General features: G+C 40.8%; 2 protein-coding genes across 3 annotated transcripts in view; one reads left to right on the top strand and one right to left on the bottom strand.

Annotated features, from left to right (window-relative positions):
* Window positions 221–27,896, bottom strand: part of EPM2A (EPM2A, laforin glucan phosphatase) — a 53,484-nt gene continuing 25,808 nt past the window's right edge. For both annotated transcript variants that reach the window (XM_021390270.1, XM_021390269.1), the window contains 2 exons: window positions 3,189–3,430; window positions 221–1,791 (listed from right to left, as the gene is read on the bottom strand). In XM_021390270.1, the coding sequence (XP_021245945.1) occupies window positions 1,511–1,791; window positions 3,189–3,430 (523 nt within the window). In that variant the 3' untranslated portion in view covers window positions 221–1,510. The remainder of the gene's footprint in view (window positions 1,792–3,188; window positions 3,431–27,896) is intronic.
* LOC110395631 (inositol 1,4,5-trisphosphate receptor-interacting protein-like 1) lies at window positions 24,445–26,520 on the top strand. Its single transcript, XM_021390268.1, has 2 exons — window positions 24,445–25,143; window positions 25,528–26,520. The coding sequence occupies exons 1-2, from the start codon at window positions 25,090–25,092 to the stop codon at window positions 26,491–26,493; spliced, it is 1,020 nt and encodes a 339-aa protein (XP_021245943.1). The 5' UTR covers window positions 24,445–25,089; the 3' UTR covers window positions 26,494–26,520.

Consider the following 27,896-nt stretch of genomic DNA (forward strand, 5'->3'; position numbering starts at 1 on the left):
AAGCTCCAGTTTCTGCTCCTCATGGCATCCTCCTCCTCTCAGCGCTTGATTTGGAAGGGCAGGCAGCAGACCCTCAGAACTGGCACAGCATAGCAGACAAGCAACAGATCATCATCATCGAAGTGGCTGGTCCCGCCCCCATACAGAGGTCAGTCATCACCCTTCCTGCTATATGTGACATTGAGAGCCAAATACATAAGAAAAAAATGGACTGCTGGAATCATCATGAAGTTATTTAATAGTGGACTTCTCTCATCCACTTTCTAAACAGGCACTGTTATTGCAAAGCAAACCCAAAACCAAACAAGCAAACAAAAAATGTAAAAAAAAAAAATCAGGATCAAAACCACACATATATAATTAACTTAAATATTTTTTTTCACCTTTTGAAGAATACTGAAATATAGGATAAATAAAACATATTGTATTATACTGGGCATTCTCCATTAACAGTTCATATCCAAACAGGCAGTGTTACTTCAAAGCAAAAACAAAGAAACAAACCAGAAATGAAGTCATGATCAAAACCTCACATTTAGAATAACTGAAATTGCCATTTTTCTTTTGAAGATAATTAAAGTAGAAATAAATAAAACATCATATTACATTATGCTGGACTTTCTCCACGAATAGTTCACACCCCTTTCCATATTAAATATTCAGATAAACTAAATTTATCAGTTGTATTACTCTGGCACTGCTCGGATCTTTAGAGGGACAAGTCAGTTGGTTGAAAAAGAAAAAAGTTTTCACCGAAGAATAAATCTATAGAAATTAGTTTCTTAATGTTTATGTATCCTTAATCCTCTGCTCCCTGGAGAATGTTTTTCCTCCCTTGGTCAATCTTGGACCTATCCTACAGCAAACTGGTTTTACCCAAGCAGGGCTGGGAGCTCTCAAAATATTTAACATTAACTGCATAGGCAAAAAAAAAAAAAAAATCAAAATTGAGTTCACTGCATTTTTGCTTAAGAAACTCAGATGAAAAATCAGTTTCTGGTCTTTCTCATCAAAACCATTTTTCTACAAAATTACTAGAAAACATTTCAATAAGGTACACTCTAAAACAACTGAGCAGCTTTGACTATCCTCAGCTCCATCCAAATCTGAACCTTAACTCAGTCAACCTTACACCTGTTTTTCTGAGAATGTCTTTCCCTTCTTGTTACTGAAATACTGCCAACAGTAATTATTTTATTTCAAGTCTTGTCTTATTACGTCTACCGTAACCATCAGTTCCTGTAGGCAAATAGTTAAAATAGAATCTTAGTCTCCTTTTGCAGACCTTGGGTCTTGTACTTGTAGCAAAAGGCTGAAAAACATGAATCATATCAGCTTAAAGAACGCAAATGAAAAACACTCAAAGGCACTTCTTAACAAAATTCTCAGGACTGTTAAGACAAGTGTACAATCTGATCAGGAGAGGCAGAAGTCTGATTCATGATTTCTAAGTTGTTGGGATTCACATGTAAGGATTGCTCTTCACCTGTCTGCTTCCTCTTCTGCTTTTCTACCCTTCCACTTTACATGAGGAACGAAGAGGTCCAAATTTTTGGAAGAAATCATCTTCAGCACGAATCAGAGCTTCCTCATCTATGTAGACTGCCGGTCTCCTGGAAGCCAAGAAGTACTGTACCTTCCGCAGGCTCCATCCCATCACATACTTCAGCCAGCCGCTGACAGCAGCTGTAGACCTGCCAACGCCAGCATTGCAATGAACGTAGACAGTGTGTCCATTCTGCAGCAGCCCATGCAGGAGGCAGACAGCCTGCGGCAACATCTGTATTCTTCCTAAAGATAAAAACAGGGCACGGTCACCAGCATTTGAGAAAGTTAGGTTCACAGTTGAGATTTTGTCTGCACAGCCTGATGCACTGTGAATCACAAGGGCAAAACGTGATATATTTTTGTTTTCTCTTTTTTTTTCCAAATGACCTTCTACTCTAACCTTCATTTCTTCTTGCAATGTAGATTCAGATCATACAAAACCTGTAAAATGCCCCAAGTCCTCTCCAAATATACATTCTGATTAACACTGAATGTGTGAGGCATATTCATTTTCCTGAGATAAGGCAGGAAATTACATCAAGCAGCACATCTTATACAGCATTCAAGCCAGCAATCCAAAAATGATTTTTTTATTTTATCACCAATGGTTTGTGAATCTACCTATGCTCTGCTGCTTTCCAAAACCTTGTAAGGAAGATAAGAATGTCAACAGTAAGGGAGGGAGAGAGAACAGAAGAGCATTTTCCTGTACAACTTAACACTCTTATAATCTAATTGTGTACTAAGTATATGGTTAAATAGTCCATGTATGATTGAGTCTTTGTCACTCCCAAAGGGATGAATATACTGTATTTCTTGATACCTCTCCCTGCTACCCTGCAAACTGAAGCTGCAGACATCAAAGTGTAACTTTTCCTCACAGCATAGATAAGCACTGACATTAAGCCCTTTCAAATCCCTGTCTTAAGGTGTCCTGTCCTCCCTGATGTCCCATTCCTGATGTGACACCTCCCTGTTTGTGGCACTGAACTTCACTCTGTTGAAAGCACTCTGTTTGGCTGGTAGGCTGCTCACTCAAACACATACACACTTCCTACCTATGGGCTAAAAGCAAGATTTTGAAATGAGCATTCCAACAGAGGAATTAAAAATATTAATTTATGTTATGATGCAATGCACTATGGGTATTCTAAATCAATTACAAATAATTATAGAAATGACTCCATGGAGATTCATCAGATTGGGATACCATGGATAAAGAAAGATTATTTGCTTGGGGAAGGGAGCTGCTGCACCAGACATACAGCACTGTCTCTTTCCATTTTTAACCAGCAAGGATAGCAAGCTGTCCTGCTGTGCAAGCTTGCAGTCTTCCACCTACACAGCATATTTTCATTATACAAGCTGAATACAAGCCGAAAGCACAAGCAGTCAAGCAGTTATCAGTGTCTGATGGCTTTAACCTCAAATACACATACGCTGCCAGACACAAAGCAGTTTAGATGGCCTCTCTACCTATCAGAAAATATAAGTAAAACAAAAATTATCCTTGTACTCTAGCTGTATTTTCACATAAAATTTATGCAAGGAAAAAAAAAAAGGCAGCCATGAAAGCAACAGTTTAGTAACTCAAGGGTTTCTTGCTGTTAATGTAGCTGCAAGACTGGTCTGAGCATTACCTTCAGTGCTCATGTCTGGGGTTGGCATCCAGACATAGGCAAGACCTTCCTCTTTGTACAGTTTCATGAGGACTTCAGGGCTCATAGGTTCTGGGTAGCGATTGCAGCCCCAGGAGTTCTGAACAATGTCCCACTCGGTCTGGAAGTTCATCACTGCTGTGACACCCAGCTCGTGCTTTAGCTTGACCGTCACATGCTCCAGCTGCCGAGGGCAACTTCCCAGCCAGATGTTTGGCAAAATTCTAGCACGGAGAAGACATTGCAGTGGGTTTGTCTGCCAAATTAAGTGGTGTTCTAGCTCAAAACCTGCTCAGCATCATCACATGAATACTCTTAAGAATAACCTTTCATTTCATGCAGTAAGAAGCTTCCTCATTCATTCCAGTTTAGTTGGTAATGGTGGATGCTGGGGATCAAGCTCCTAACCTACTATGAAGACGGTATGAGAAAAAATTCTGAGCAGTTAGTAGCACAGGTCCCCACGCATCCATCATTCAGTCTGCAGTGGAAACTTACTAACATCACAAATTAGAATAAGAGAATTCTTTAGATTCATGCAATTTACAGAAAAGAAAGAGACCTAAGAGATTCACATGATCCAAATCTGAATAATAAGGCAAATCACAGAACTCTTCCAGCTTTGTAGCTACCACCGTAACAAGGACACAGTAGGCAGAGGGGAAAAAAAAAAAAAAGGAAAAAAACCCAAGGAAACAAAACCCAACAACCCTTGAACATTTCTTCTGTGAGAAAACTCAAAAAGGAATTTAATTAGTAACTTTTTTCTCATTTTTCTCTTCACTAGCAGAGTCTAGGGGGAACCAAGTGCAGAATTACAAGTCTAGCTTCCCTCAAGGTTTGAAGAACTAGATATTTTCACAAGAAAACTCAAGAGATACAGTTAGAACGGATAAACATCTACATTTCCAGTGTTTCTTCAAATCAAACTTCAAGACTGCTATCATTTTCCCACTAATAATTATCATTGAAATATCCTATGTCCCAACAACTTTCTACAGAAACAGATTAAGAGGCTTGTTTTCATATGAGAATATTTAATCTGCACATACAATTAAATTTGTTATCTAAAATGGATTATTTACATGCATAAATTATTAGTGATTTATTTTTTCTGTATGCATAAACATCTATTTTGAATATGCAATCCACAAACTACACCAAATACACCCAATAGTTGAGCAAAGTTTATTAACAGCAAAAAAAAAAAAAAAAAGAATGCAAGCTACAACAAAAACAAGAACCTCAAAAATAAAACTTCTGCCATAAATTTCTTAAGGGATTTTTTTATTCCTTCCCAATTTTAATCTCAGGGACAAATGGGAAAACTTATTTTTATTGAGGAACGGTTATTCATATAAACAGCCCTTAGTCATCAGGCAGCTATTTCCATTTGATAAGACTATGACAGTAATAAGTGCTAACTAGCATTTAATTAAGCCCTGCAATTGGCAATGATTAAATCCTGCTACATTATTACCGAAAGACAGTCAAAAATAAAAATGTGCTTTCTAGAGTGCGTTTTATTGTTATTGTTATGGTTTCGTGTATTTCAGCTGCATCCAGATTGAAAAGCATACAGCTATGCAAACACAGCCAGCAGTCCTGACAGCCCCTGTGTCAGTGAGGCAAGGAGCTTGGTCTCAAGGTACAGTACCTGAGTCCCAGCTTTCTGGCTCACAGACAGTGAGTGAAAACCAGAGAATTTGGACAAATATATTACACAGTGAATAATCATTTTAACCTGTTGCTTGAAAGAGAAATGGAAACACTGCTAATGCTATGAGGATATTCTTTCAAGAACTTTACTATCCTTCCTTCAAAGGCTTTCCTGGAGATATACCCATGCCATTTTCTTGATATTTTGGGAATTATCTAATACAGTAAGTTACTTGACAGGAGAGCAGAAGTGTGTTTTCTAGCATTTGATTAAATCAGGAGCAATGAAAGCATTCCTGAGATAAATAAAATTCTGGGTAATACTCCTGCTTACAAGTAAAGCAATGCCTAACAATTTTCTCCCTGGGGATTATTTAGTGGGGGAATGTAGGAAAACACTTGGACACAGGGTCACCCCGACAGTCGGCAAAGGGAAAAGACAAACCCCCGCCCGCCCGCGTGGGAAGCAGCAACTCAGTATGAGTTCAAACAGCTCCATTTTATTAGGGCAGCAGTCCTCTCTTATATAGCACACTTGTTTACAAGCCAGGTGCCCCACACATATCAAAACAAGATAGGTGTTCCACAAACATCAAAAGTGTCTCACAAGAAAGTGTCTCAAAACGATATCATTTCTCAGGCTATTTTGGAGCACAGCACCAGCTGTTAATTAAAGCACTACAAGCAGTAAATTCCACACATACACAGCTTACTTCTTATCTAAGGTCATACCGTAAATCTTTGAGAAAAGTCAGCTACGCGCTACCAGGCATGCACTGTTTCCCAACAGGGGAACATCATAGCTGCACTATCCACAAAACAAATGAGATACATACCACTTCTTTATTCTTTTTTTTTCTGTCTAAAAGTCTAGTCTGTGACAAGACCTTCTGTGTTTAACAATAATAATCACACTTACGGAGCAACTGATGGGTTTACCAAGTTTTTATCACACTATTTCCCTGTAATTAACCAGACCAGCGATGGCATTCAGAGAATGATCAGAACAATTGCATTATCCCCGTATTTAGGACAAATATCTTTTGCGTACTAGTTTTCTGAACAGATCCTAGAGTTTTGTCTTTGACAGCATCGAGGCCAAGCCTTGATCTTGGTATTCAAGCCTCTTCTTTATCCAGTTCCAATGACTGTAAAGTCTTGGTTTTGCTGGACATGGCTTAACTGCTTTTTTTTCCAGGAAAACAGTCCCCAGACAGAACAGAAGAGCAGAGCTCTCCTATTGGCCAATTTATATCAAGGTTCTGGGATAATCCCACTGTACTGTACCCCTATTTCCATTTGGCTGTAGCTGATTCAAACCTTAACTTCGTCTTTTATCAGAAGGAAAGGTTTGGTGCAAATGCAAGCATAGCAACTGTTGAAGAGTTCAGCAGCTGTGTTTTATGTAGAGATTATTGACAGCCCAACTGAGGGCTTGATTGTGTCAACGACCAGGAAACCACTAATTTCATTTTTACATCTCTTACGTTAGTAATAGGATTTTTAGTTTCTTTTTCCAGTGTGTCCTTCTTTAAGCTGCCATTGTACTTCAGTAGCAGCTAACTAGATTTTAGCAATGGAGTACTTGGCATGCGAGAGACCTCTTTTATTTTCTCCCCTCAACTGTCATGCAAACTGCTTTGAGCTGCTCAACAGCTGCTGCTTTGCAGCTCACATGTGGTTGTTTTCCAGCAGTAGATTAAGGGATTCTTACATACAGTTAAAAAAAAAAAACATTTAGGGATTATGTGTGATTGGTAAACCTATAATCTTCTCAGCCATTAGCCCTTTTCGTATTCCCCAAGTATCACAACAAGATGGTGTTTAAACAAAATTTTACTTAGAATTCTGTTTTAATATTAAAGTAGCACTTTGTCATTGTACACATTAACTCCCTGTTACTAAGGATAGTATACCATGCCTGGTCTCAGAAGACATGGTCAGTTCAGTCACAGTTTAGCAACAGAGAAATTACCTACAGCAACATCAAAATGTTCAGCTAACCTGAGAGGCTCACATCTGCAGATTTTCTAACAGCTGTTTCTTTAAAGCTACTTTCTGCAAAGTTACTTTCATCCTGCCTTACACCTCAGTTCCCCATTCGGAATGTGAACATGATATTTACCTACCTCAAGAGGACTTTGGGGGATTAAATCAATGAAGAAATGTGGGAAGTTCTAATCTGTGGTAAAAACAAAAAATGTGAGGCGGGTATCTATTGAATTAGATCCCAGACTGAAGGCTGACATCTTAAAAAATACTGCATTTTGACTTATAAACTGAGAAACCCAATAACAATTTATCATTATTGAGGAATAGATATGGAACACCCTGAAATCACTTGTATGATTATTTTCCAGCTGTCATCACGCTGAAATTATTTTTAATGATGCAGATATATATCGCACTTGGTTGCTTCCCCCAGGACCCTGCACAGCCTAGATTAAATTATAACTATTCACTAAGAGTGCATCTGGAACAACAAATACATCCCATTTAACCAATGCATATGCAAATGGTCTTCCCATCCATAAGGAGAAAATGAGTCTGAGGCAATGAAAGATTAGCATTCGGATACTTTTGTTTTTAATGGTGCAGATTGTCATTTTCAGGCTAAAAGAAATGTTCCCAAGGAAAGACGCACTGCACTTTTAAATCCCAGACCTCCACATGCAGAGCAAAACCAGTCCAGCAGCTGTGGGGTTCTGGTTCACAGCTTGGGTGACCTGCCACAGGGGAAGGTATGAAGTTACTGGATCCAGCCACTCCTTCACATATCAATGTCTACACTGCTTCTGAAGAAGCTCCTGTATTATTGCCATTATTTGTGGTTTAAAGCAAACAGAGTTGAATTTCAGTTTACCTTAAAATGCTGAGCTGTGAACTAGGATGACTCAGGTACTGTTTCCAGAGCCGTTCAATCATCAGTGCACTAGGAGCGGTCATCTTATAAACTCTCCTAAAATCAGTCAGCCCTTCTTAGGAGTCACGGCTTTTACAGAAAAGTGTAGGATTCAATCTTTTGGGGAACACATTTCATTAGAACATCTATCAGGAACAATATTGCAGATGCCCATTTATCCCTATAGTTGCCAGATTTAATCAAGAAAGAGGACTTCATCAAACTAGAGGGTTTTTTTCACTGGTTATTGGCAACAGAAAGTGATCCATTAGCCACTCCATTTGTTTATATTGATAACATTTTTGATCAAGATCCAGAATGTTATTTTAAATGAAAAGTGATGGATTCATCCCTTAGCGCCAGCTCAAGATGTAGCCCAGTGGTAAAGCTTGCAATTCACTTTGGTTGTCTACACTACAGTCTTCCCTTACATCCCATCAAGAATCTGATGACAAGCAGGGACATGATGTAGCGATAGGTTGTTAGGGTAGTATGGTTAGGTTGAAGCTGGACTTGAAGGTCCTTTCCAACCTGAGCAATTCTATGACTCTATGAGTATTAATATACACATATATCAGGGCAGAGCAATTTAGTTGAAACAACAAGAAAAAAAAAAACTGATTAAATTGGCTGTGTTCTCCCTTAAGGGTTTGATTTCCTTTGATTTTGTGTGCAACTACAGCTACATGTAACTTGCAGCAAAACTTACTTTGCATTCCCAGAGGAATAACATATACAATTAAGTCAATTTACCCCCAGCATTTTGTGGTGCTCCTATGCAGTATGGTTTTGTACTGATGTGGTGCTGCTACCTGCACACCAGTACAAGCAAGCGGTCCAAGAGGAACTTAGGCCTGAAGTACAACTCAGAGATGCATTTGCAGCACAGTAACTACTGGAGACTGCTTCAAATTACAGTGCATCCACCCTGGTGACAGAATTTTTTAATAAGGTGGATTTTCAATGGAAAATATCTGTCTGAATCAAAGGACTGCACTGAAACATTTTAGTTTTAACCAAGTTTAAACTAGTTTAATGACTAAATGTCTGATGAGAAATAAAGGAAGGTTGAGGGATATAAGCAAAAATTCCTACCTCTCTTTCCCTCTCTCTCACTTGACAGATAAGAGATTTCCAAAAGTATTGCTTTGGGCATATTCAAAATGAGAGTATAGGAAACCTTACCAGCTGTAGCTGAGATGCTCTTTCATCTTTTCTCTACTCTCTGCCTTGTGACAAGGCACATCCTATTAAAAAGTGATACCACCAGATCATGATGGCCCATAACTATTAGCCTGTATGTGCTCACTGTTTTGCCACTGGCATATTTTTAATACTACATTGCAGCTTATTTTTAAATACATACGCATCTTCCCTGAAGCAGAAAAGACACCTCTTTTCTCCGCCTTACTTGCTCTTCTCTCCGGATCACTTGCTAGAATTCAAGCAGGGTTCCTTAGATTACTATCTAAAGTCCTGAAATGCATTTACAAGCAAAGAAAGGTTTTCAAATGACCACGCTGTGCTCTCCAGTGGATGACATGAACACTTTCAAATACAGCTTGATACGTAAAAATACACTGATGACTATCCTTGCCTCCAGAAATATTTTCCTAATGTCCATTATGAATAGTTTAGTCACAGGCTACAGCAACTTCTTGTCTCCACAATGGACATGCAGAACAGATTATTCCCTTCCACTCTTTAAAATCTTACATATCTGAAAATTACTAACACAGACCCATACAGATGTGCTTTCTTCACACTAAAATAAAATTAAAAAAAATCCAATCTTTCCTCGCTTGTCATATATTCAAAGTATTTAATGATTCTTGTTTGCCTTTGGATTCTCCAGCTGATCAACATCTCTCTTAAGATGCTATTCCCAGTACCGGAAAGAACCTCCTACCAGTTGAGAGCAGAACCAAAGATAAGTTATTTCTTGTGCCCAAAGGCTATGTCCCTATGTAGAGTTCTCTGATTGTCCTTTTACAGCATGACACTGTTGATCTATGTTCAATAAGAAATTCTATTTTCAAGTTAAGATCTCTCACAAGAGATGAAGCTACTCAAGAACAGAGCAAAATCTGTGTGAAACAGAATTATTTAAGATCTTATTAGTTACAACTGCCAGAGGTATCAAATAAAAGTAAATGAATATGCAGCAAAGGAGCAGATGAGATTCACAGTTGATGGATGCATCACAGTAATACATATTGGAATAAATAATCTCAGCCACTCACACACATCACTGGGGTTTCAGTTAAATGTAATCAATTCCAAAAGGAAACAGTGCATCCTAGAAGTTATGCTTAGTTTAAGTGTTGCTTCAAAGTAGTAATGCTAGCCTGTACAAAGTGAACTGAAAGTGATAGAAAATCTATGATTGCCTTCTCAAATCAGTGATCTCAGTCTATGCACTAAAACTTTGAATCTTCAGTTAACTATTGTACTGTATCAAGAAAGACATAGAAAAATTAAAACATTCAGAACACAGGAGATACCGCCTATTACCTAAGAAAATACTTTCATATGAGGACAGACTAAGAATGTAGAATATTTAAGAGAGAATTAGATTATAGCTCAAGGATAAAATAAATGGGATAGATAAATCAAGTGGCCCTATCTACATAAACAAGGTAAAGAATCTCAGCTTCCATACAGCTTCACCTACACAGCAGCTGCTAAGAGATAAGAAAACAGGCAGGTATTTTGTTTTCTGGGAGTGGTTTTTGTTTTTTGTTTTGTTTTTTAAATTTTTGCTTCTTCCCCAAAATATTGGCAATATAGGTAGATGTCAAAGCAGGCGAATGACTGGTTGGTCTTGTACAACAATTCTGACTTCACTCCATTCTCTTTAAATAAAAGACAGAGAGATACCTCACCAAAATGTATCCTTGCCACTGAAATATAACATAACACAGATCCGAGGGGTTATGACATTGACAATTCATTGCACATCACACAGGGCACGTAGGTAAATTATTGTGGTCTTAATCCCTTCTCCTGCTGACTTACTGCAGAAGAAAAGTTGACGGAGGCTTTGTGATGAGAAGCTTGACTTAAGTAGGATTGAATGAACAGTCTAATGCACTCAGTGGCCCAGCACGCAGGCAAACACTACTAGCCACAGCAGGAGGGCAAGGTTTGATGACACTATGGTTTAACTCACAAAACACCAACATCTAATTGCCAGGCTTAATAACATCACTCTTCTCAATAAAGATGGGTTAAAGGGCTGTAACATTAGCAGAATCTCCACAGAAAAGCGGTGATTAATGATAAAACTATATCCTGCTGAAATGACACAGCTGCAGATCTTGTAATAACTACTTATATTTTTGAACAAAAAATTCACTTTTACCTAAGTGCCAAACATAGAATGAGCATAAGTCATTGTTGTACAAATTGCTCTGCTCTATTGCTGAAAGCGTGCAGTTTATTTTGAAGTTATGAATTCTACAGCAGGGCTTTAAATGAGGAGAATTAAACAGACTACAAAGTAGTTTCAGGGTGGTTTGGTTTGCTGGTTTTTTTGTTCGTTTTTTTTTCTTCTTCTGATTTGGCACTATGATGAAAAGTAATTAAGCTCAGGCAAATGTTCTTCTTAGATGTAATTTGGACTACTTATCTAGCCTCTCACATGGGAGCATACTTGGCAACTAAAAAGAAACACCTGCTTTTATCACCTTAGAACAACATTTTGTCAGCTTAGCAATATGCAAAGTTTCTTAAGCACTCAAATCCCGAGTGCTATTCTTAATATTGCATTTATTCTATGCCTGCAAATGTATGAATGCATGAATGCAGCATCAAACTACCTTACTTACTGATATGCAGAGCAAACAAGCCACTAAGAATTGACCTCAAGCTGACAATGTGCTAAAATGAAAACAGCTAATAAAAATACCAGAGTGATACCTGAAATACAAGATTACACATTCAGACACAAAGCAGTTCCAGTAGCACAGTGACTCAGAAGATTTCTGCAACATAGGGATGATGGTACAAAAGGGCTGCAGCTGCCTTCTGTTCACCCACCAGCCTGTGTTTAGGGGCCACAAAAATGAACAAAAGGCTGGAGATCCTCTTCTGTGAAGACAGGCTGAGGAAACTGGGCTTGTTCAGCCTGGAAGAGAAGGCTCTGGGGGAGACCTTTTTGCAGCCTTCCAGTACTTAAAGAGGGCTTATATAAAAGATGGAGATCAACTTTTTAGACAGGCAGATAGTGATAGGGCAAGGGAGGAATAGTTTTAATCTGAAAGAAGGGAGGTTTAGGTTACATGTTAGGAGGAAATTCTTTACTCAGAGGGTAGCAAGGCATTGGAACAGGTCATTCAGAGAAGTTGTGGATGTGCTATCCCTGGAAGTGTTCAAGACCAGGCTGGATGTGGCCCTGGGCAGCCTGGTCTAGTGAGTGATAACTCGGTCCACGACAGGGGGACAGAAGTTGGATCCTCTTTAAGGTCCCTTCCAACCTAAACCATTCTATGATTCTATGATTTACAGCTGGTGGTACGATGTACTCCTCAGACTACAAGACAGAGCACAGCTGTGCTAACATCGAAGCATAGCTTTCCACCTCATTCATAATCTTCTGGTGGATTCTGACTGTGGGAGAAGCCTGTAGGCCAAGCCTGTTCTATGGATTGTTCTAGCTTTGAATGCACTAGGAACACCACGTAAAGAAGCATCCACCTGGGTAAAATTCAAGTCATTAATATCAGAGGAATTTAGTGTAGGTGGGCCCATTTTCCCCTTCCATGGGAACCCCCTACATTCCCTTATAAGGAGCACAAGAGCTTTATTGGAAGAAACTTGCAAAAACATCACATAAGACAGTAGCAGAGATCAAGAGCATTTCTAACATCCTATATCCTCCCACAATAGGCAAATTATTTGATGAAAATACCTAGATAACTGAGAAGTAAACCACATTCCACGTCACAGAGAGAGGTAACTCCCAAGAGCTGTGTCTGCACTAGCAGTTTGGTCCAGCACAACATTGTGATTCTGAAGCCAGTTTGAAGTGTCCTCACTCACAGCAGGTTCATTCTTAAAGTTCCTGGGGTGTGCACAACCCAGAATACATTTGGAGGAAACAGATGAGGAAGTTCCACTTCAAAGACAACTTTGTGCCTGATGGAGATATGTAGGAATAGAGCAATGAGCAGGCTACACCACCAGAGGAGCCTTCAGCACACATGGAACTCAAATGCCCTAGTAGAAATCAACACTAAACACATGGAATGGGTTCTGAAATGTGCGAAGATGAAATATATTGAACCAACTCACTAGAGATAATCTTAACCATGTCCCTTCACATCTGCTGTTCATCAACCCATGACTTAAGGCAAAGTGAACATGACAGTCTGGTCTTATTTCTCTGGACCACAACCCCCAGTTAATTGCAGGCAGAACTGCTGCAATGGCATGATCTCCCAAGAAGTTATCATATACTTCAGAAAATGAAGGCCTAGGATACAAGTTAACATTTCCCTCAGTATCCTTCCAGAGTAGCTATTGCAGCTGCAAGATTAAGTAGTTCATTGTCCTCAACCCAGCACCTTCTAACAGATGCCTAAACAAAACGAGGAAGGCAGTTGGTAGCAGTGTCACTCAGAAATGACATAAAATAGGAGCAGAACTAAGGTTTCACACAGGTAATCTGGGCCACTGATATACTAGCATAACGTGTGAAACACAAAAGGTCAGTGTTGTGTATGCTAGAAAGCCAGATTAATCTGAAGTCTTCTGGCATTGCATGTAATAGAGGTATGAGGAGCCTCCTGGCTACTAACTCACTCCTATTCCACTGAGTCATTTCTTAACATATACATAGCTTTGAATTTTCTGTTACTCTGACTCAAGCATAAATGCTCTCCTGACCACGAACTGTGGAGCTTAACATCAAAAGCACAGAAGCACAGAATGTTAACCAACTAAAAAACTTTCTCTCCACAGCATACAACTGCTCTTAGTCTCCAATACTTCACAAAAAGCCCATAGCACTCAAGAAGCCAAATCAAATAGGCATAGAACTTTCTCCTGACCTTATTCACAGAAATCATAAAACAGGGGATCACTTCCCTAAATACATTATAAATGTAATGCAATAAATGTAATCAGTAGATACTTACAAAGGATCCTTTCAAGTCTTTTACCAAGAAACAACAGCAGTCTGATAAGAAGTCTCAGGTACTTACAATAACCTGAAGAAAGCTGAGAAACTTTCCACAAAAATATCAAGTACTTCGGAGGAGCAGAAAGAAATAGAGAACAGCCCACAAGAACAATCAGCTGCACAAGACAGAATGAGAGACATCTGCTTAGCTAACAGTCTCAACAAAAAAGTAGACTTATTGTTAATGATAAACCAAAAAATACTGAGATGTTTCAACCTCATCTGTTATGTGATTCTATGAAAAAGGATAGGAGTTTCCAATTCCAATAAGTTCCAATTCCGTAAGAAATGGCCACAAAGGAGCAGGATATTAATTTGTGCTCCATGTTTGATGCGGAGAGGACAAAAAATGAACTTAAATGGCAGCTAGGCAGGCTTTAGTTAACATTAGGAAAGCATTTTATTGGCAAGAATAGTAAGTTAATTGAATGAAAGAATGGGCTGTAGAATCTCATAACTGAGATGAGATCATATGTAAGACTTATAAACTTGGAATTATTTAAATATAATTGAGACTAAGTCAGAGCAAGAAAATGGACTGGATGTTTTCTTAGGTTTCTTTGAGCCTATGACCTATGACACTATAATCCTCTTAATCTCCCTCTCTAGGATCACTACCTATATTTACTTATCAAGCTCCATCTTTAAATAATTTAAGTTCCTTGTACTCCCTGCCCTATTTGAAAGGCCATGCCAGAATACAGGTATTATTCCTTTGATATCAGAAATATTGTTCTAGTTTACACTCTAAATTCAGAACCAGTTAACATTCATTTGATATTACAGAAAATTCTTCCTCCCTTGTAGTAATTTCTGAATGCTTTTCACAAATAGCAATACATTCTCTCTCTCAGTCTTAATTTAACTACGCCATCTATCTCAGACACTAGAGGTCGACAAGCTATGGAAGTACAAACTTCTTTGCAAGAAAATTTACTTTACCACAAGTTCAGTGACGTGACTGCTACACAGCCTCTGGAAGATGCCCTCATTCATTCCAAGCTCAAGTATCTCTGCTTTCCACTGCAGTTTCTGTTGAAGGCATATCTTATGTCAGGGAATCCGAACACAAAATGTTCCATCATTTCATATTTTAAATACATTTGCAAAACCAAATCTGTAATTCCCACTGGCCTCAAGATGCAAAGAAGTGTAAAGTTCTTCCTCCAATCAGAAGTCTGAGGGATTTTTTTTTTTTGGTGGGGTATCTGAGGACCACAAAGTTTATCTGAAGAAGACAATACAGATGAGGAAGTGTATCTCCATTAATAGGGGTTACATCATTACTTCAAAGGTCAATTACTGAGAGAACTGAAAAACCAGCCTGATACAGTTGACCTCTTTCATAGGAGGACTAGAACATGTCCCACATTCATCCCCCTTAGGAAACTGAGTGCAGAAGGAACTGCAAACTATCTTTGCTCTTCTGTCACAATAAGAGATAAATGAAACTTAATTCTGCCTCAGGGATAAATGGGCATGCTCCAGTGAATTCAGTGGAATTGTTTTCATTAAGCTCACAGTACACTGGTATCTATACAGGGAAATAAACTCTTCTATCTTCTCATTCACCTCACTTCATTAAGAAGCTTGAAGCCAATGGATTTATATCTCATGCATTTTTAATAATCTATTTTATCTCTGTTCTAGAAATGATCTAAAATAATTTGGTCATACAAGACTTTATGCACATGACCAAAATTAAATTATGGAAGATAAAATTTTATCTTCCCTGTGTTCAAAGTGAACTATTTTATGTCATACTTCACTATGTACTTCTATCATGAAGATAAGACACTGTGAATATAAGAAAGTGATCTTATCATCTTGCACACTGATGCCTTGCAGGACAAGGTGTCTAAATCTAGCCTTATAAGATACAGTCAGTCTTCATTTTCAAACACACACAAAGTTTCCGCTGATTCCTAGGAGCACATTGTATGCAGAAGGCGGCAGCATTTGCCTTTGCAGGGATTGACTCTTCTCATAACTTCCTTTGTATAAACACTATCTGATGCAAACAAAGTGCTAATTGCAAAAATACAGCCTGAGAAGAGAAGCAAGTTCCAGAGCTTGCACTGAGCAATCTCAGGACCTCATTCTGGAAATGACTGCTCTGTTGGCATGTCGAGATTCATATTTAAATGCTCCAGTTTTAGAATCTTGTTTCATAGCTAGCTGCCAATGGTTACTTCCTACATATGTCTCCATTGGGTTGCCAACATTCCCATTTGTTTTGAATTAGAACAAATACTTAGAAATGCAAGAACAACAGGCTGCTAAACGAAGCCAGATAGTAATGAGCCATGAATCCCTTGGCAAAAGGAATGAGAATTTCTAACATTAATGCTTAGTAACGGGAATGATGCCACTGCTGGCATCTCTAAGTTAAGGCATCTTAACAAAGTTGACTTAGACCACTACAGATGAACTTTAAGTTAGTACCCGAGAAGTGTTAGTAAAAATATCTTCCACATTTTTTCAGCATTTTATGATCCAAATGGTTAATATGTACACACATGAAGTGTATTGGAATGTCCTCAGAGCTAGGAGACAGTCAGAGGAAAAAGCACACCCATTTCTCCTGGTACTATCCAAACATAACAGTCCTGATGGATATTGCACCTGTGTTCATAGAATCATAGAATGGCTTGGTTTGGAACGGATCCCTAGGATCATCAAGGATTCTTTCCAGTTAAATCATTTATTCAGAACTTCCAAAATTTCGACCGTTCATTTATATTGGTTTTTTGGAGTGAGCGGTGCATTCCCTCTTTCCCTGGCTTTGGTTTACCTGTTTTAGTGATGTTGAGTACTGCTGACTCGATTCATCATCCCATTCCGTCTTATTCGTGTGTTATTTTGTGTTCCTCTTGTGGAGCAGCTTCCTTTGTCCCTTTGATTATTCATGTGTGGTACTTTTCCCCTAAGTTTTGAGTTGTTTTCTTTTTAGCTGATATTCCTGGTTATTAGGTCCTACCCTTGAGCTTCATTGCCCTTGTGTCTGATTTTTGTCCCTTTACTAGACCTTTTTCTTTACTACCTCTTTTCCCTTCCTTTTTTGCTAGTTCTTTGTGTATTTTTGTGCTTTTCTTGTTCCTTTGTTTTCCCCTCTTCTTGGATAATTTCTTGAAATTATACAAGCTAAGTTTCCTTTGTTTGCACTTTTGACCTTTTCCTCATGTCCTTTTCTTTTTCTTCTGAGTCAAGCGGCCAGCATTTTCTTCTCTTCATCTTCCTTCCCGGTTCTTCATGTCGTGTATGCTTCTTCGTGATGGGGCTGTTGCCGTTGGGGGGATGCTGTAGACCTTATCTTTGTTGATTCTGCTTGTCGTGCTGGATTTTTTTTTTTTTTTTTGTTTGTTTATCTGTGTATCTCTGTATATTGGTTTGTGGCTTTGTTATCCTGGTTTGGTCTTTTTTTTTTTTTTTTTTTTTGCCCCATTTTTGGCAGCTGTGCTTGGTTCTGTTTTTTCTGCCCTGTCTCCTGGCGTTGGTGGAGGGCGTGGACTTCATCTTTTGTTTTGAGGTTTTATTAACTTGTGCTTGTTTTGTTTTTATGGTCTTCAGCATTTTAATATTGCATATTACAGTTTGTTTGTTTTTTTTTATTTAGTTTTTTTTCTATCTTTATTTCTTTTCTTCGGAGTATCTTTTTTGTCTTTTGGGTATTTTTATTTTGTTCTTGGAGATTTTTATTGCGGGTCCTTGAATTGATCTATTCTATTTCGTTGTTTTTTCTATTGTTTTTCCCTATGTTTTTGTGTTGTCTGCTTTTGCATTCCTTTGTAGGATATTATTGAGTACTTGATAGCCTTACTGCCTATTTCACGGGTCTTTTGGAGATTGTTTTTTTTTCTTTTATTTGCCCAGTTTGAGGTGCCTTGTTTTTAGAGGGATGGCAGCTGTTGTGTGTTTGGTTGTTTGTGCACTCTTTTTTGCGGTGTTTCGGGCTGGCCTTCGCATCTGTGACCGTTTTTGTTGTCCTCCTTGCGGCATTATCTATGAGTGTTCTTGTGCTTTTTTCTGCTATTGTGTTTTGTTTTTGTTGTTCTTTCTTGTTGTGACAGTTTCAGGGTAGTTTTTTTTTTTTTTTTTTTTTTTTGAAGCGGTTCCTCTGTATACGTTAGTTAATTTATCTCTAAAGGTTCTATGAGCTTTTGGTATTTGTTTTCCTGCGTCTGCTGCGTCTCTCCTTTGTTGCCTTGCTGTTTGGAGTTTTGTTTGTGGGCCCCGGCTGCTTTGTGTGTTTTTTGTATTATTGGTTCCAATTTGCTTCTTGTGCTCTTTGCCCTTGTTTCTGTTGGCGTTTATTTGATTTTTTTTTTGATCTAGGTGCGCTTTTTGGTTATGCGTGGGTGTGGGGGTATTGATTCATTGTTGCTGAGTTATATTTTCCCTGTGGATTTTGCATTTCCTGTTTTCTGCTTGGAACAAATTAAGATGTTTTGTAGCACGGTGGGGTGTTGTCCGTTTATTGGTCTGTGAGTGTTGAGTTTTTGCTTGTGGGCCTCTTGTTCTTTGTCTTTGTTTGTATTTATATTATTTTGATTTTTGCTGTTTTTTTTTCTCTTTCTTTTCTGTTTTCGTATATTGTTTGTCCCTCAACCCATGAGTTCTACTTTGTGTTTTTTTTTTTTTCTCTATTTTTATCGCCATTTCCCTGGGTAGCGGGTAGTTTGAGCTATTGCCTTTGTTGTGCTTGAGTTTTTTTCCTTTTACAGTGTGACCCTGTCGTTCATTTTTAATTTTCGTTTGTTAGGTTGGTGTGTAGGTAGACAGATGGGTCTGTAGTTAGTAAGGTAAACCGGTAGTTAGCGCAGGTCGAAATATTCAGTTGGTCTTTGTACTTTGTTGTTTGTCTCTTTTATCTTGTCTGTTGTTGTCTTTGTGTTTGATTTTCAATGGTTATTTTTTCTTTTTGCTTTTCTTGTGTTCTTGAAGTGGTCTTTTTTTATTTTTTGGTTTTTCTGATTTCCTTTTAAGAGGTTTCATTTACGGTTAGGATCGAGTGTCTCTTTTGCGCGTTGGACGATGCAATCTTTATTTTTTCTAGGTTTGTGACCTTTCTGTCAGCAGCCTCACTTTTTTTTTTCGTTCCCCTTAGGACACATGTTACACTCTTGAGCCGTGTGCTGGTTTCTTTCTTTGGGTCCCTGAGCTTACTTTTGGCTTTTTGGACGCATTAGCTGCGGGAGTGCTTTTTTTTTCGGTGTAGTCTTTTATTTTGTTTGCTCGGAAGACGGTGGTATTGCATTTTTTTGGTTTTTTTTTTTTTTTTGTTTATTGTGCATTTTTGTTTTTCTGGTGTTTGTTTGCTTTGGTAATGTTTATTTGTTTGTGGTGTGTTGCTTATGTAGGTTTCTGCTAGTAGCTTCGTTTTAGTGCGCGTTCCTTAGGCGTTTCTGTGCTCCTCAGTCTTTTTTTTTTCTTCAGGTGGTTTTTTCCCCATTTTTGTTTGGAGGCCTTTTTTTCCCTGTCATTTCGTGTTTTCATGCATGCAACCTTGTTTTTATTTCTGTCATCACTTACTACAATTGTAGATGTAGGTTGTCTTTGTGATTTTTTGTTTTGAGCTTGCTTGTCTTTTCCTTGAAGTGTTTTTTTCTCTTTTTGTTTTTGGTTTTGCTTGAGACTTGTCCTGAGTGTTGTTCTTGTTTTTGTTTCTGGTATTGTGCCTTTGGCGTCGGTGGTTTTGGGATTGTCGTTTATCCTCAGCGCTTGATTGCCTTCCGGTGTGTTGTAGATGATCTTCGGCGGTATCTCGTTAGTTGGTGCTTTTTATTTCTTTCCATGTCTTTTATACCGGCTGGGAAGCTGGTCCTCCCCTTTTTTTCTTGCGAACATTCTCAGCTACTGGGTACTGTTTTTCCGCGTCTTCGCCCCTTTTTTCTTTGTTTTTTTTGTCATTTGTCCCTTGTAGGCATCATTCTGTGTTTGTTAATTTTTTCATTGGTTTTTCTGCTGCAGTTTGTTTTTCCCATTTCTTTCCTTATTGCTTCTATTTCGCTGGTCTTTCCTCTCTTTGTTCTCTTTTCCATTGTTTGGTCTCTTTCACTGTTGCGCTAGCGTTTATTTTTGTTTCTGGGTGCTTTTTTTTTGTCGCATGGACAGCCTCTTCTTTGCTTGATTTGCTTTTGGCTAATCGATGCTGTTTTGTCCGTGTGCTCTTCTGGTTTCCTCTGTGACGCCTTATGTATGTGTGTTGGAGTTCTGGTGGGGCGGCTCGCTGTCTCCTGCTTCTGATGTGCTTAGCGCCCGTTTTTAGGTATTTGGGTTTACTTTTGGGTTACGTGTCTTTTCTTGCGTTGTCCCCTTGCTTGTTTGGAGCTTTTTTTCTTTTTCGGATTCTTTTGTAGGCAGTCTGCAAGGGCTCGTTTTCGTTGTGCTGGGCTTGATTTTCTTTGGCGCTGTACCTGTGAAGACGACCGATGTTTTTTTATTTTGTGTTTGTTTTTGGTTTGGCTTTTTGTTTGTTTGTTTGTTTTTCTTTGTAGTTTTTTTTTTTTGTGGGCTTTTTTCAGTGACCCTCGTCTGTCTTGTTTTGTTCCTTGGTTTCTGCCTGGTATTCATTGTAGCTCGTTGATTTTTTTGCCGTTCTCCTGTTTTTTCAGAGCGGTTCTTTTATTTTTGTATGCCTTGTATTTCTTTAGCCCAGCTTTTATTTTTGACCTGACGACTGGATGTAAAGGGTGATGTGCATTGAATATCTGTGTTCCTTCTGGAAGTTGCTCTTTGGTGGTTTCGTTTTCTTGTCTGCCTGCCTTTTTGCAGTCTACCTGTGAGCTCCTTTGCTGATGATTTCACTTTGTCTGTTCATTTCATTGCCGGGGAGCAGCCCGAGCAGATTGCTTCCTCATGGCTTCTTTTCTTTCTCTTCTCGCTGCCGGCGTTGGTGCTAAGGACTAGATAGGCCACCATGATGGGGTGAGGTTTTTCTGAATTCATGCTGGTGCTGGGCAGGGTGGGTGAGTGGCTCAGTAACATAGCCTTGTTGCAGCCCTTGGTTTTTCTCTGTTTCCTTGGTGCTCACATATAGTTTATACTTGTTATAGTATCTTTATTTGTTTTTTGTTTCGGTTGGGGCAGAATCTGAGGATTAGGTGTTTTTTTTCTTGAGGTTTTTTTCATTGTTGGTTGCTGGGTTTTGCTGCTTTGTTTTACGCTTTTCTTTCGATGTAAAGGCAATTATTTTTTTCATTACCGCTGTTCTGAGTTGATCCTTTTGTCACTTTTGCAGTTTTTTTATGATCATGTTTCTTTTTAGGCGACTGTTTATGTATATTCTTCTTTTTGCCGGTAACAGTCTGTTTGTGTTTTCTTTGGTTTTATTCAGTAATTCCTTTTTTTTTTGCCGTTCTTTTCTTCCCAACAATTATTTTTCAGTTTATTGTTATTTCCTGATATCCTGTATGACCGGTATACTCCTTTTGAGAATGCCACAGATATTACTCTTTCGCCTAAGCAAGCTGTACCCTCTGCTTTTTTTTGGGTGCTGTTTCCCCCTTGCTGTTTGTTCTTTATTTCTTTCCATTGGTACTGTTTTTTTTTTTATCGCGCCTTTTGGCGTGGTTTGCTCGCCTTCTCTGGATGGATGGCTGTTTGCTTCCTTTTAACTTTTGTTGGTTTTTGCTTCTTCGTTTGCCCCGTCTTGCCATCGCAGTGATTTTAGCTTGGCGTTTAGTTATTTTCGGCTGGGGTTGCTTCCTTTTTTTTATTTTTTTTCCTTTAGTCCTTTGTTCTTGTGATGAATATATTTTTTGGAGTTTGGCCTGTTTATGTAGTTGTTTTGTCGGGGACTTTTCTTTGCTCACTTTTTCTTTTTTTATTTTTTTTGGTTTCTAGTGCGTTGTCTCCTGTTACTCCTGCTTGCGTTTGGAGCTTTGTTCCGTTGCGTTTTCTTTTTTTGTTCCTTTTTTTTGTGTTTTTTCCTTTTTTTGTCTGCCTTTCCTTCTGTTGTCCTGGAGGGATTTCATTTTGTTTGTGGCATGCGTCTGCCAGACGATATTATTTCTTTTTCCTTGCTTCTTCCTTGCGGGCATGGAGTGTGTTCTTTCCCTCTCCCGTGGTTTGTTCTCCCCTCTCTTGTTTTTTTCTTCTGATCCATTGCGCCTTGCAGGTCTGATCTATTTGTTTCGAGCTGGTCTTTGCAAATTGGTAGAGTTCTGAGCTTACGATGTTGTTCTGTTTTCCCTCCTGTTGCTGTTGCCTCTTCTCCTTTTACTGTGCACGTTTTGGATTTTGGGTACTTTGGTCGTGGTGTGCTAGAGAGGTCTCTTTTTTTGCTGATTTGCATTGTTTTCTTCCTTTTCTCCTTTTCGTCACAGCATTTCATAGTTTGAGGTGTTTGTGTTACTTTAGGACCTGAGTTTATACATGGTACGAGTATCATCATACCTATTTTTTAACCCTTTTATAAAATATTTTTCTCACTTTTATTTTCATTTTGGATTTCATTGTGTAGTCTATTTTTCTCGCTTGTTTAGGTGTGCTCATTTATGGTTTCTGCGGTTGTCAGTCTGTGTGTTTGTCTTTTTTTGTTATTTTATGTGGCTTGCGGTTTGTTTGTTTTATATCTTGGTCCTGAAGTCCTGTCTCCGAGTCTTATTTTGTTTTTTTAATCGTTATTCTTTTGGTTTGCTAGTTTGGTGTGTTTTTGTTTTTTTTGTCCTTGTTTGTTGTTGTTTTCTCTCCTCTTGTTGTTGCTAGTCTTCTGCGTTCGTAGGGGTCGGTTTGCTCTCCTCTTTTAATTTTGATTGTAGTAATTTTCGAGTCCATCTTTGCCTCTTAGTTCTTTATGTGTGGCTGCTGTATCATTTTCGTTTTTTGCTCCTTTATGCTAGTTCTGTGCTCTCTATGGTTTTTTTTCTTCCTTCTTCCTTTTTATAGCTTTTTTTTTTTTTTCATTTTACTTCGTTTGTTGCAGATTTCTTTTTGCATGGCAGTGTTTAGTCGAGTTATTTATTTTTTGTACAGTTTTTCCAGATTTGGTGCTGGTGTGCATGTCTCTCCGAGTTTTGTAGTGGCAGTACTTAGACTTTCTGTGTCTTGTATTTTTTTTTACATATTTTCTTGGTTTTTCTTGCCTCATGCTGATGTGCGGTGGACGTTGTTGCTTCATTTCGGGTTGTGGTGGTTGTACGTTGGTCGGCCTTATTTTCTAGGCATGTTTTTTTTTTTTTTTTTCCTCATGCTGAGTGCTTTGGTTGTGTTCTTCCTTCCTGATGTCCCTGCTATGCTTTCGGGGGTGGAACATCTGTTTTGCACTGGGAACTTTGTTTTCAGTGCTGTTTCTCCTTTTGTTTCTTGTTTGCACGATGTGGTGTGCTGCTGTTCTGTTCCTGCTTCCTTCATATGATCTTGGCCCTTCTTTTTCACGCACCTTTGTACGGGGGGTGGATGTTTAAGTTCTTGCTATGCACTAATAGGATAATCCATGTTGTTTGTTTCCCTTTTCAGTTGTTTCAGTCTCTTGCACGTCCATATCTTTTCTTTGTGATTTGGAGTGCTCTGTCTGGCTTTGCAATCTCCTTTTTCCACTTGTTGCTTCCCTTGTTGTCTTTACGTTTATGTTTTCCTTGCTCTGTGCCAAGATTTTTGCCTGTTTGTGGCATTTCCTTTTGCTTCGGGAGGTGTGAGTGCGGGGGGGCTTGGGTTTGTGTTTGCGCTTGCCTCAGAGTTGCTGGAGGTTGACGTGTGGATTCTTTAGGGAAGAGGTTGTTGCTGGGTTCTGAGAGCATCTTCTGGTTTCATGTGTCTTTCGTGTCTTAATTGTTGTGTCCTAGAGGCCGTAGTCTCTTTTGTGAGTGGCTGGTCTTTTGTTTGTTTCTTTTCTTTCTCTTTGTATTTCTATATTGTTATTGTTCGCCCGTTCACATTCAGTTTCATTTTTTTTTTTTTTTCCTAACCGTGGCAGTTGGAGTTGGGGGCCTGGGAATGGATAGGCTTTGTGTGTGTGTGTGACTGCTCCTGCTCCCTGTCCCTGTTCCTCTTCCTTGGACTTCAATAGAATGGTTCTGTTTCGACTGTCCCCCTGTCGGTGTCGTTTTCCTATTGTTCTGGTTTTGGTGCGCTTTCTTTGTCTTGAGTGGAAGTGTCAGACTTTTATCTTTATATGGCCCTTGCTGTGCTTGTGCTTTTCCCTTGCTATTCATTTTCCATTTTTTGTTTTTCCTTTCCGTCAAGGTAGAGTTAGGCTAAATTCCATTTCCCTTTTCCTTTTCGTGTCAGTTTCCGTTTGCTTTTTATTTCTCTGTTTGTCCATGAGTGTCGGTGTTTTTTTTTTGTAGGTCGGGGGGGGCCACAGAGACACCTCTCTGTTTTCGCCTTTTTAGGGTTTTTTTATTTTTTGTACACCATCTGAGCTTTTCAGTGTTGTGTAGATGTTTTTCCTGTGGGTTTTGGGTATCCTGTCCTTTTGTTTGTTCTCTCGTTTTTTGTGCGCAGAGCTTTTCTCGTGTGTTTTCGAGAAACAAAAATAATAATAATCCTTACACCAAATATTTTATTGGCAACAATCCAGACAGTTTGCAACATTAAACATTGTGCTCCCCTCAAAATTCCCCATCATCGCCTGTAAAAGATGTTGAAGGTGGACAAATTTTTTCGTGTTATCTTTAGAACGCTATGAGTATCTCAGCAATGACGTTAAAAACATAGAACGCCGATACAAAACAGAAAAGAGACACAGTGCCCTCGCAGCCCAGAAGGCCAGCCGTACCCTGGGCTGCACCAAAAGAAGCGTGGCCAGCAGGGCGACGGAGGTGACCCTGCCCCTCAGCTCCACGCTGGAGAGGCCTCGCCAGGAGTACTGCGTCCAGATGCGCAGCCTCAGGACAGGAGAGACGCGGACCTGCTGGAGCACGTCCAGAGGAGGGCCACAAAAATGATCCGAGGGATCTCACCTCCCCTGTGGGAACAGGCTGAGAGAGCTGGGGCTGTTCAGCCTGCAGAAGAGAAGGATCCGCGGAGACCCGATAGCGGCCTTTGAGTCTCTAAAAAGGGGCTGTAAGAAAGAAGGGGACAGGGTCTTTAGCAGGGTCTCTGCTGATTGGACAAGGGGAAGTGGGGGCAGGGTGGGGCTAAAGGGTGGGGCCGGGGCACCTGTAACATCACAGGAGACAACTCATAGTGAGGAGATGGTATCAATGCCATCAGCAGGCGGTGCTCCTGCACTTTGGCCCGGGCCAGCGGTGAGTGCAGCAGCAGCGGGGAGGCTGGGCTGGAAGAGGGACAAGGCCTTGCAAAGGCCAGCCCCAGAGGGCTTCCTAAGCCTGCAGCGAGGGCCCAGCCGCTCAGGGGATCACCGAGAGCAGGGCTTGGGGCTGTCGCTGCCAGCACCGGCCTCACTCAGCCCCTACTGCCTCCAAGCTCCCTCACCCCAGCTCCCCCACCTGACCCCACGGGCCTGCATCTCCTGGCCTTGCCCCCCGAGTCGCGCGTGAGCACGCACCAAGCCCCACTGACCCCTCTTCTCTTCTCTTCTCTTCTCTTCTCTTCTCTTCTCTTCTCTTCTCTTCTCTTCTCTTCTCTTCTCTTCTCTTCTCTTCTCTTCTCTTCTCTTCTCTCCCTTCCAGACCATGGATTTGGCGTTTGTCCTCGCTTTCCTTCTGCACAATGTGCGCTATGGTGGTGAAGAGTTTGAGGCGGACACGTTCGTCCGCATGCAGCAGCGCCAGCTGTTTCTGCAAGAGCAGATGACACGGCAGCTGCAGGAGATAGAGCGGCTGAGCCAGGAGCAGAGCGGGACTGACGTGCCAGCCCTGCTCTTTGCTGCCTTGCCATCCTGGCAGTTTGGGGCCTTGGCTGCAGCGCTCGTCATGCTCCTGGTGCTCATCAGACTGCTCCGGAAGATGAGACGTCTCCTGAACGTCAAAGCCGGAGGCGAGAAGGAGGAGGTTGCCACGGCAGAGGAGGAAGACCCCAGGGACGTCTCATTCTCGAGCTGGCAACCCACGTGCAGGTCGGTGCAGGAGCTGGTGGACGAACTCCTCAGTGTCTGCCAGGCGTCTCCCAGGAGTGATTTCATGCTGCGGCTGCAGATGTCGGAAGGGGTGAGCAAGGCCTCTGAAGACAACGGTGTCCGTGGTGGGAACACCTACGGCGTGTTCGTGCCCGTTAGGCCACCCCCGACACACATCTTCCGCCTGGAAGAGGACCCTGAAGGGAAGAGTGGCGAGAAGGCCCTCCGCATCCGCGTGCAGCTGAACTGCACGTGCCTTCGGGAGCAGCTGCTTGGAGACATGCCGTGCTTCCTTCACAACCGTGCAAAGAAGCTGAAGACAGAGGAGATGCCCAGCCTCCTAGACACCCTCTGCACCGACTCCTACCTTGACCGCCAGAAAACCGCAGCCTGGTTCCAGGAACTGGTGACAGAAGCCTGGAAATACACGCCTCAGTCATCCACAGTCCGGCTAGAGGTGCTGCCCTCCACCTACCTCTGCAAACTCAGGCTGACCACCGCCCCCTCCAGGGTCCTCGACATTGAACTAATACTCGGGCTTCCATTAGATGACGAGGACTCCTTCCTCATCCTCGAGTAGGCGGAGGCTGTTGTTGGGAGCAGCATGAGGTGGCCGCGGAGATGCGCCGCAGCACAGACGGAGTCCTTCAAGACACGGACAGGCACGGCCGGCACAACAGTTTCCACCTGAAACGTCTGCAGCTCCGCATCCATAACCTGGAAGGCACCAGCTTTGCCACCCATGCCTTGAAGACATCCGGCACGCACCTCCTCAGCACCCTCCTGGGCAAGCCGGCATACGACAGATTTCCAGGCCCGCAGGCTGCGATTCAGACTCTGGTGGCTACGAGGGGACTGACATCCCACTTGACGCTTGCCGCACAGCTGAGCAAGCTGGACACGGAGAAGACAGCTGTCACTCTGGAGGCAGCTGGAACGGCTCCTGCACGCTTTCTCCGGCGTGGAACCACACCTGGGGGAGCCGCATCCCATGCGGACAAAGAGGCCGCCGCATGGACACCTGAAGAGACTCCTCTTGCCAGCGGGGCAGGGACCACTCGGACTCGCCGAGAGCGTCCATTTGCTCCGGGAGCTGTGGCCTCTACAAGAACACCAATCAACGGCTTTCCTGAAGAAACGCTCTGCCTGGGAGAGCCCTGCTCTGAGCAACCTGATGGAGCAGCAGCTGCCCCTGTTCACGGCAGAGGAGCTGGACTAGGTGACCTTTACAGGTCCCTTCCAACTTCCACGATTCTATCATTCTATGCAGACAAACAAAGCTCCACTGAAACTTTTCTCCTCACAATACGATCGTCTAAGAATGCAACTGATTTTAATATCTGTATAGAAAGTAACTAATTGACGAAAAGTTTATGATCCTAAATTAAAAATGAATAACCCTTAATTTTTGTGACTTTGCTTTCCTCGTAAACGCAGTTGATTGCGCCTTGTTATTATGGATTATTAGACACCGCCTTCAGTAGTGAATTGCAGCATCTAGAATGGACTCGGGACCACGAACCACATGCTGTTTGAATAACCTAGAATTTAATTCTTAAGTCCTCTTCCCTTTAACACCCCTTCATTTTTCTCAAGACGTCAGCCAGGTGGTAGCTGCCAGTCTCGCCACGCCTCTCTCTATCCATTCGGCACGTAAACAAGGAAAGTATCGGTCAGCACCTGTGGGATAGGCATCCAAGTGGCCTCACACTGAAACCTAATCAAAGGGAGGCCAAATTATCTAGGACGTAAATGAGGCATAAGTTGTCTCTGAAAAAGTAGGGAGTCACTTACTAGGGAGAACTCTAAAAACATCCCACACAGGTCAGTTATCCCCCGTACTGAACCGGAAGGTATCTATAACTGACTTGAGTTCAGCTTTTAAACGCATTCAGAGTTACACTTCACAAATAATATGTCATCAGAGAACCTTTAAAATTAGATTCGGAACTTATTAGTGTGACACAATGGATAAAACATTGT

This window comes from Numida meleagris, chromosome 3, assembly GCF_002078875.1.
Source record: "Numida meleagris isolate 19003 breed g44 Domestic line chromosome 3, NumMel1.0, whole genome shotgun sequence".
NCBI lineage: Eukaryota > Metazoa > Chordata > Aves > Galliformes > Numididae > Numida > Numida meleagris.